Source organism: Tursiops truncatus, chromosome X (genome assembly GCF_011762595.2).
Source record: "Tursiops truncatus isolate mTurTru1 chromosome X, mTurTru1.mat.Y, whole genome shotgun sequence".
Taxonomy (NCBI): Eukaryota; Metazoa; Chordata; class Mammalia; order Artiodactyla; family Delphinidae; genus Tursiops; species Tursiops truncatus.
In genome coordinates this window covers 85,052,551-85,062,672 of record NC_047055.1, presented here as the reverse complement: position 1 = coordinate 85,062,672, position 10,122 = coordinate 85,052,551, and the positions used below count along the sequence as shown (strand labels likewise).

At 42.6% G+C, this 10,122-nt stretch overlaps 1 protein-coding gene across 3 annotated transcripts; it reads left to right on the top strand.

The window, feature by feature from the left end:
* The first annotated feature begins 368 nt into the window (after nucleotides 1-368).
* Nucleotides 369-7,259, top strand: LOC109547047 (diphosphoinositol polyphosphate phosphohydrolase 3-beta). 3 transcript variants are annotated; one of them, XR_004524483.2, is made up of 3 exons: nucleotides 369-1,874; nucleotides 6,023-6,104; nucleotides 6,672-7,259. XR_004524483.2 is itself a non-coding variant. In XM_073799677.1 (2 exons), coding segments are annotated over exons 1-2 (495 nt in total). In that variant the 5' UTR covers nucleotides 369-1,380; the 3' UTR covers nucleotides 6,024-6,163. The 3 variants fall into 3 exon arrangements, 2 of the variants coding, with proteins under 2 accessions (XP_073655778.1, XP_073655779.1); XM_073799677.1 differs by lacking the exon at nucleotides 6,672-7,259 and having other exon boundaries at nucleotides 6,023-6,163; XM_073799678.1 differs by lacking the exons at nucleotides 6,023-6,104; nucleotides 6,672-7,259 and having other exon boundaries at nucleotides 369-6,016.
* Nucleotides 7,260-10,122: the final 2,863 nt, after the last annotated feature.

The following is a 10,122-nucleotide window of genomic DNA, read 5'->3' as shown; positions in this document are numbered from 1 at the left end:
AAAAGGGAGGGGATATCAGAGGTCTTCTCCACAGGTTACTGTGAGAGCAGGGAAACAATAAGAAAAAATACGAAGGAGGGGGAAGGCTTTAGGCTGTTACATCTGGGGCTGTGGGAGGGCCACTTCTTGGCCAAGGGGACAGGATGACCAGACAGAGGGGAGAGAGCACCAAGTGGCCTTGCTGGAGTCCCTGGCCAGGAGGCTTCTAAAAATCAACATGCAAAATATGAAGGGATTGCCAGAGGCATGTTTCCCAAAGCCTCAACCAGTACTTCTCAATGAGAAAGAGAGACAAGGGTGGAGTGTGTGGAGGGGAGAGATTCCTGGGATTTAATAAAACACTGCTTTGGGTGGTTCTCCAGCTGTTGGGTGAACATGACCCAAAGTGCAAAGGTCTGAACCAAGTAGGTGAGGAGTTTACTGCTGAGCAAACCGAGGACCAGAGGTTGGGTAAGATGTCAATAGGGGTTCAAGAAAGGTGTTCACTTATGGGCTGTGCCAAGATGCCTGGCAAGGTGAAGAACCTGCTGAAGAAACAAAACTGCATGATATGACTCAGCAAAGATTAGGTACTGTTTTGTCAAGAATACCGAGGATCGTCTTGACAAAACCGGGGCCTTCCTGTAAGTAAGCCGGCACTCTACCTTATGGGTGATGACGAGGACCACACGCACTTGACCGTCCGTCCTGTGTGTAAAACGATTGCGTGTGTGTTTCCTGCAACCTGGTGGGGAGGGTGAGGAGAAACGTCCGGCCGCGCCACAGCCACGTCTGGCTCGAAGGCACACGTGGAAGCAAGCTTGGCCCAGGTCACAAGGCGGTGCATTTCACCCCGGGGGCTGCAGATTCCCAGCCCGGAGGTGCGGGGCGCCTGCGCAGTGCGCCCCAGGCGCCGCGCGCTGCGGGAGCCACGAGACCCCCGCCCCCCGCCCTCCGACGGGAACGCGCACGTGCCCGGGGACGCGGACGCGCCCGCGAATGCGCCTCACCTCGCTCAACCCCGGCCCCGTCGGCTGAGGAGGGAGGGACGCGGACGCGCACCGGAGACGCGGGTGGGCTCCGCGCAGAGTGGCGGGCTCCGGGGCGGAGGCGGGGATGGGGGCGGGGGCGGTGGCGCCTCCTCCACTCAGGCGTCTGCGCCCGGGACCCCCCGGCCGCGCGGGGGGACGGACCGACTGACGTACCTCGCGCGCCCCCGCCTCCGTCCCCGCCCCCGCCTCATCTTCCCCGAGCGCCCGGGGCTCGCGGGCTGAGGCGCTTCTCTCTCTCGCCGCCTCTCGCCGCCCCTCGCCGCGGCCCTTTCTCTCGGCAGCACCTCGGAGTCCCTCGTCCCGGTGGCGGCGGCAGCGGGGACACGAGCAGCGGCGAGCGGCCTCGAGGATGAAGTGCAAGCCGAACCAGACGCGGACCTACGACCCGGAGGGGTTCAAGAAGCGGGCGGCGTGCCTGTGCTTCCGGAGCGAGCGCGAAGACGAGGTGCTGTTAGTGAGTAGCAGTCGGTACCCGGACCGCTGGATCGTGCCGGGCGGGGGCATGGAGCCCGAGGAGGAGCCGGGCGGTGCTGCAGTCCGCGAGGTGTACGAAGAGGCGGGAGTCAAGGGGAAGTTGGGCCGGCTCCTGGGCATTTTCGAGCAGAACCAAGATCGCAAGCACAGAACGTACGTGTATGTACTGACTGTCACTGAGATTCTGGAGGATTGGGAAGATTCGGTTAGCATTGGGAGGAAGCGAGAGTGGTTCAAAGTCGAAGATGCGATCAAGGTTCTCCAGTGCCACAAGCCCGTGCATGCCGAATATCTGCAAAAACTAAAGCTGGGCGGTTCCCCAACCAGTGGAAACTCCATGGCCCCGTCCCCGCCAGAGAGCGATCCCTAGTATGTACCGCTCCTGCACAGACTCTTGCTTTCCACCTACCTGACAGTAAATAGTGCCCGGAGCGCCCCTGGTGCCGTGTGAGGTCTCACCGGGAGGAGGGAGGCTTCTTTTGTTTCCTTGGCAGACCTCTGAATCACGCTTGCAAACTGTCTCAGTTGCCAGGCACTGTTTTCAGACATTTTGCACGTTTTCAGATGCTTTCAGAATCGCTTCTTGGTAGCACTGTAACACATTTCGGAAAGCCAAAGCCACATGGGATTTTTTGGTTTGTTTGTTTGTTTGTTTGTTTTTTATAAAGGTGCCTTAACTGCTGACCCAGTCTTTGGGGGGCGGGTGTGTGTGTGTGTGTGTACACGTGTATACGTGTTGTGGTTTTGTTTTTTCTTTACAGTTCACACGTGTGTGTGTGTCCGTATGTGTCTGCGTGTGTCTGTGTGCGTATGTGCACTTTTGGTACCAGTCTTGTGGGTTTTTTGTAGTGAAGGCCTTTAAAATCTGATCACCTTGGTTGTATGGCAACTTCATTAATTTTTTCTCTTAAGTTGTTTTCTCATTCACAGCATTAGCCCTTGTCAGCAAGCCCTTCTGTGATGGGGATTGGTTTGAAGGACCAGTGTTGAATTTCAAAGAAGTATTTAAGAATTTTTTTTTTTTTTTTGGCTGTGTTGGGTCTTCGTTGCTGCGTGCTGGCTTTCTCTGGTTGCAGCGAGCGGGGGCTACTCTTCGTTGTGGTGCACGGGCTTCTCATTGCGGTGGCTTCTCTTGTTATGGAGCATGGGCTCTAGGCGTGCAGGCTTCAGTAGTTGTGGTACGCAGGCTCAGCAGTTGTGGCTCGTGGGCTCTAGAGCACAGGCTCAGTAGTTATGTCGCATGGGCTTAGTTGCTCCGTGGCATGTGGGATCTTTCTGGACCAGGGATCAAACCTGTGTCCCCTGCATTGGCAGGCGGATTCTTAACCACTGCACCACCAGGGAAATTTTACATCATGTGCTCTTTCCACACTGAACAATAATTTTATCTTCAGATATGTGATCTAATTTGCCCTTTTCAGAAACTGCTTAATTCATATGTGGATAATTCGATTTTCAGAACATTTTCACAACTGGTAGTTTTTTACTTCTTACTTGAAATAGCCATTTCCCATTTAGCCCAAATGTAGCTTAGCAAAATATTATTTTATAGAGTAATCGCCCTCTCGGGAAGGTATTGTTATGTACATATCCTAATATGTACATATTATGAAAACTGTATTCCGAGTGTGATTTAGCATGCTTGAGTTCCAACTCCCATTGCTCCTGTCTCAGTGCCCTAGAACAACATTCTCTCAATACAAATTAGTCTTTGAATGAAAGTCCGCATATGTGAATTTGTGATAGTCCACTTAAACTTGTCTGAATACCAGTAGCCAAAGGACTAGAATAGTATATGGTAATTACATCCCAGTTGAGTGAGTTAGCTTTCTTGATATTCAGCTGCTACAGACTTCTCAAAATGTTAGGACGCCTGGCCGATCTCTCCTAAAGATTTAGGATAAAGGTTTTGTGTCACATGACAGACTTTTTTGGGTGCCAAGTTAAAAGCGCTTATGTTTGCTTCAGTACTTGCTTGAAATTAGGGATCCTATCTAAAGTGCTTAGGTTTCTTTTGGACTACCTTTATTCCCCTAGCCATAGTAAGTAGGTAGAGTAAAGCCTACTTCATGAAGTGGATATTGGCACTTAGAAAGATCATTTTTAATTTCTAGGGCAACCTAGAATGTGTCATATTTCTTAATCATTATTGATAGATATTTTGTGTCAGTCAACTAACTTTTGGGGGGGTCACTGTTAATGCACTCTGTATTAAGAAATTTTGAAAGTTTAGAAACTTGGAACTCTTGATCTTTTCTCAAGAAGGTTGAGGAAATGCCTACTTTGTGAAAAGAGTATGGGTGGGGGATGTCTTTCTATATATAACACTTAACATCTTAAAAATATTCTACAGATCAATAATAATATAAGTGGATAATAACTGTAATTTAAACACATTTTTATTCTATAAATTAACCTTTTATAAAGAACACAATCACTGGTAGAATTGAATATCACTACGTTTTCTTTTTCAACTTCGGTGCCAATTTTTAAAATAAGGTCTTTGCTATATAGAAATATGTCTAAATAAATTACGTATTGTAATTGACAAAACTAATGTTGCCAAAGGAATGAGTAGAGAATGAACAGATTTTAAAAACCAATTATTATTTCATATTCAAAATTATGTAGAATTATCAAATATGTGTTTCAAAAATATGTTTTTGTACAGAAAGATATTTTATTTTTTAAACAAACTTTCTAAATCCCACAAGTTGACGTTTCCTATTCTAACAATCCAAATCAATGAATGATATTCTCAGTAACCTGAAATTTTTCAAAGTATACAGTAACAGCAGTGAAATTGGATTATTGTTTTATGACCATTTCATATATAATACTGTCTCCATCTAAAATGTTGCTACAAGCACCTGGGAGGTTTAACTTGTACATGGCATCCTTAGAGATAATAATGCACCATCTTGTTTTGACTTTTCAACTCGTATTTGACAAATGTGAAAAGTACAGTGTTGATGTTAATCAACTCTTGTTAGCCTGCAGATATTTGCCGTATTTAATTCTGAAAGATTTGTACTGAGTTCTATCACTTGCTAGGATTATCTTCAGTTCCCAGTTATCTTCAATTTATGCAATCTGTAAGACTCCTTTCATTTCTAAATTGCAAAAGAACATTTTACAGTTATCACACTTTAAGCTTTCAAATTCACATGGGCAGGTCTTGTTATGCTTTTGGAGTTCAGTCAAGAAAAAGTTAAATGAAAGAACCTAAAAAGTCTTTCATTTTAAAAGAGAAATCCAAAGAATTCAGCTTAAAACAGTTGACACAGAGGTAACAAACCAAATGGTATCTAGTTAACCTCCATCCTCCAAGAACTTGATCCATCAACAGTTGGAATTTTCTTCCTACAGTCATTACATAGCACCCATGCATTATTTATAAGATTATTACACTAAAAATGTACAGATGAATCTTTCAATTCATTCTCTCCAGAAAGGAAATAGTGCATTGATCAAAGATAATTAAGACTTTCAGACATGAGGTAGAAATTTGTTTCCAGCATATTTTTTAAAGACTAGGTTTTTTCCCCCAAACTGGGCAAGTGCCTTAACAAAAGTTTTAAGAAGACATGTTGGAGTAAAGGTAATATTGATATGTTTGATATATCGTTTCCCTGGATGCCCAATATATTATATTTTCTAAGAAACCTGTTTTGCTGATCAGATCACTGTTGAAAGAAGTAACTCTGAAAGGGATGGGGGTGGCTATAAATATTTTGAATTCTGTTGTATGGTTTAATTTTAAAAGAACTGTAAATATTTCAACATTTTTGTGTTTAGAAACATCAAATAAATATTGGTGTATGTGTGCTTGCACACGGGCTCACACACGTGTAAGCAACAGGAATAGGCAGCTTCTAAAGTACTAGCAACATTAGAGGGCCCTTCTGGGACAGATGGGTAAGGGGTTCTGAAGCTGGAGCTGCTCCTCCCACTTCCCTTTAGGTGGAAGAAAGAGCAATTCCTCCATCAATAGTTGTTAACTGGGAAAAGGAAGGTGAAAATGCTGCTTTCAACCTATAGTACTAACAACTGGCCAGAGTTCTCTTTTTCAGGGTTCCTTTTGTGGAAGCACCAAGCAAAACAGGAAATATTTTCAGCATTGTTCTAGTATTGTAATCATCTTTCTGAATGACTGTTTGGCCTGTTAGACTATGAACTCTTTGAGGACTAGGACTCAGCCTGCCCATATCCTCAGAGCCTAGAACAGTGGCTAAAATTTGGAGACATCTGTCATTGATCCACAGATTATAAATGTCTACTACTAGTGTTTTCTATAACACTGTAATACTAGTGTATTGATTTCTTAGCTTTATATTTTAACTAGGACAATCTGTTATTCCTCAGGCTCTCATGTGGCCTTATAGTGGAACTGCATTAGATAATTCACTGAAGGCTTTTCCAATACAAAGTGGTTGATGAACCATAATTCAGTAAATATTTGTTGACTAGAGGAATTGATGAACCAATAAAACTATTAATGAGATATTTTTTTTTAGGTGAATGGCATAGATGTTGTTCAGATTTACTTTGAAAGAATCAAGTATGTGAACCCTATGATGAATGGAATTGTGAAGACAGGTGAGCTCTTTCACACTCCCAAGGACACAGCTCGTCCTATCCTTTTGGACACTTCCTCCCTGTTTATTACAATGACTACTCTCCAGGTTGTTGCACTACTACTATATCTGTACACTTCTAATTTTGCACCTATGGCCTTTTTTGTGCTTTTATGATTATATGTCAGTATTTCCCACCAGGTTATGTGACCTTGAGTGCAAAGACCTTACTTATTTCCTTCGTCTTTTTTATATATCTAGCATATAAGACATCACTAGAAATATGGTAGATATCACTGAAGGTTTGTCTATAAAATTAATATTTTGTAATGACACTGAGTGGTAAAGCATTTACCTTCTAATCTGCTGTTAGTACAGCAAATGCTGTCTGTTTAGCTTATATGTGGCTTTTGTACATCAGGTGTCACACAAGTGTTTAAAGGCATTTGTGAGATATTAGAAAGCAAAAATTCTTACTCATATGTCTATGTCATCCCAGACATTATGTGTCTGCTAATGGCAGTACACTACACTACCTATGAAAAAATATATTTCATATTTTTTAACCTAAATCTGACTGTGCCTCTAGACATAACTCCTGATCTGTAGAAAATACAGGGAACAGAGAAACATTACTCTACATCACAGAGATGATATGAGCAGAATCCAGACTGCAGGAAACTACAGGACAGATGACCTAGTACCTTCAGTAAATGATTGCCAGAATGAAAGAAATGGAGGATGAACCTATAGATTAAAAGAGATTTAAGAGACTTAACCAGTTGTAATATATGGATCTTTTTCCAGTTGTAATATATGGATCTTTTTCAGATCCTGATTTGACTAAACTGTAAAATAAATACATTTTGATACAATCTGGATAATTTGAAAATTGACTTGATATTTGATATTAGTTGGAATAATAGTATTGTGGTTATGTTGAAAATAAGAGTCCTTATCTTTAAGCGATACATTCTCAACTATTTACAGTTGAAATGATGTCTGGAATTTGCTTTAGAATAATAAGTCTGGATGTTAATTGTGTTGGAGATATTGATGAAACAAGACTGGCCTTGACTTGATAATTGTTGAAGCTGGGTGATGGTTAAATGATGGTTCATTATATATGTTTCTCTCCACGTTTGTATATTTGACATTTTCCATAATAAAAAGTTAACAAAAAGTTATCAGAATTCTTATTAAAGCTAATATATGAGGCATTGAGAAGAAGAAAAATTTTAGATTGTTTAGTAAATGTGGGCTCTGGGGTGCCATTTCTGGCCCAAGAGGTCAAATGCCCAAAAAGAGAGGGGCAGCATACCCTGGGATAGTTAGTGTTTCCCTTGCTACAGACCATTGTTAGGAGTTTTTTTCTCAATTTGGCCCATGGAAATAAGAAGAGTTAAATTTTTATTTATGTCTCTTGGAAAATGGGAATGGATCCTCATGTTCTCTTGAGCAAGATGTTTGACAACACTTAAGTCCAGTTCATATCAATGTGAAAATCAAAGGGGTGAAGTCTCCAGAGAGCAAATTTATGGAATTATAAAAATCCACAAAATGATTTTTTTGAATAGTTTTTTAGAAGAATAATGGCTGTAGAATGTGTTAGTTACACATTCATTAATTTTAAAGTTATACTTGAAGGTAGGTGACACAAGAAAGTAAGTAGTTAACATTCTTGACTGCAGTGAACCATTTTGTGTTTCACAGACTGCAGATATTCCTTCAGTTTTGAACTGTGCTTAGAATTCTGTAAAGGCTAAAACCTTCTAGGTCAGAGTTAATGCAGCTGTACTGAAATCAACAAACATAGGGTCTGTCCTGACTTATTTTGTGGGTCAAGGAGCAGCAGGCAGAAAGTGAGAACAGCATTGGAGGTCCCTTCCAGGGAAGATAAACACCTTCGTAAGTGTGAAGGGACTTCCCTGGTGGTGCGGTGGTTAAGAATCCGCCTGCCAATGCAGAGGACATGGGTTCAAGCCCTGGTCCGGGAAGATCCCACATGTTGTGGAGCAACTAAGCCTGTGCGGCGCAATTACTGAGCATGTGCTCTAGAGCCCGTGAGCCACAGCTACTGAAGCCTGTGCACCTAGAGCCCATGCTCCGCGACAAGAGAAGCCACTGCAATGAGAAGCCCGGGCACCGCAATGAAGTGTAGCCCCCGCTCACTGCAATCAGAGAAAGCCTTCACGCAGCAACAAAGACCCTATGCAGCCTAAAATAAATAAAATAAATAAATTCATAAGTGTGAAGGGCTGTGAAGATGAAGCTGCCCATTCTACTCCTTACTGTCCTCTAGGTTGTGTTCCAATCACATGAGCAAGCAGTTCCCCCAGAAACAACTGTTTCCTGGAAGAGAGGAGATGAAAGGTTTACCTCAGAGCACTTTACTGCTCACAGCTGGGCAGAGCTTTCACTTTAAAGGTTCCCCTGTTAGAAGGAACAGAAAAATTACAAAAAGTTTTTCATTCATCTTTCCCTGGAAGTTTCTTCCTAACTTGAGTTTACTCTGATTTTAGCAGATTTTTTTAATTTGGAGGCAAACAGAGCTAGGGGAATAGAATGGTAGGTGATGGTTGTAATTACAACAAATAGTGGTTTTAGAGTCCAACAGGCCATGGTTCAAAGTTGGCCTGACTATCTGCTAGCTGTGTGGCCTCTGCCAAGTTACTTTGCCTGCCTAATCTTCAGTTTCCTCATCTGAAAAATGGGGGCAATCATAGCCCCTGCCTTTGTAAACAGCACTGCTTCTGAAAAACCATTTTTGATCTCCTGGGGTGAGGTATACTCTGATGTTCCCAGGTACCCCATTGCTTTGTTATTTGATAGTTCTTATCAAAATTATACTTATTAGCTAGCATGTCTCTACCTTCTAAATTCTGAGGTCCCCTGGCTCTGTGACCCAGACTAGGTTGTCTCTGTGTCCCCAGAGTCTGGCACAGAGCCTGGAACATGGTGCCCCACAGGTGCCCATAACATTTTTATTATATAAATGATTGTCATACGTCCTACATGTCAAAAATATATTGCTGTTATTTTACCAGGTATTTGTTTACTGGAAATGTGAAAAATGAGACAACCATAAGACGCCTGTGGTTTGTACTCCAATTTCTCTTTATTGGGAAGAATATTTTGTCTATAAAGGATGGTTCCATTTTTCAGAATCTTCCAGTACCAATTATTTGTAACGTCTTAGCTTCATAAGTACTATGGGATATTCGCTCAGGTGGTGAACTGGCCCCACAGCTGCATTTGATAATTTACTGAAGGCTTCCCAAATACAAATGATTGAAAGAAATAGTAAGCCCTCAGTATTTATTAAGTTTAAGAACTGTTGAATGAATACAAGTATGCTAATTATTTTATTTTATGGGTAAAAGATATAACTAACAATCAGGATTATATGGTAACAAATTCACACATACAAGACAAGCCAAGGCCAAGACCTGACTGATTGGACTGGTAAAGATACAATGAGCTACTTTTAGATATAGACAGTTTATTACTTAAATATACAGTGCAAAGAAAAATGAGCCAAAGGTGCCAGCTCCCCAGGTGCTTGCCCCACATTCCCTAAAAGACAACAAAGAAACAAAGGGGGCTGTGTGATGGTAATGCAAGTTTTGAGATACTCCATTACTGAACAGCCACATCTAGACTGCAGCTGAGTGATTTTATGTTCTCCAGGTCTGTTCTAAGGGGCACAGGACAGAGTGCCCCATACCTCATCAGAAACTGGTATGTGATGAGAAACTGCCTCATGACAGACTCCTAGAGGAGATAAGGAGGTGTGTGGGAGATGGCCTTGTAGCGGCTCCTTACAGCATTCCATCTCCTCATGTTCTGGGAGGTCATGAGGCATTTAACCAAGCCTCAGATTAACTGCAGTTCAAGCCTATGTGGAGACATGCAAGGGTGTCAGGCCACCATGGAGGAGCCATTCCCCTACAACTCCACTTTCCCTTCACATGTCCAGCTAGGAAGTCTTTCTGTAAACAGAGGCCACCAGTCGTGGGCACTCTATAAAGACACAATGG

Excerpts from the sequence above, each read along its gene's own strand:
- LOC109547047 (XM_073799677.1), top strand. The coding sequence starts at position 1,381 with ATGAAGTGCAAGCCGAACCAGACGCGGACCTACGACCCGGAGGGGTTC.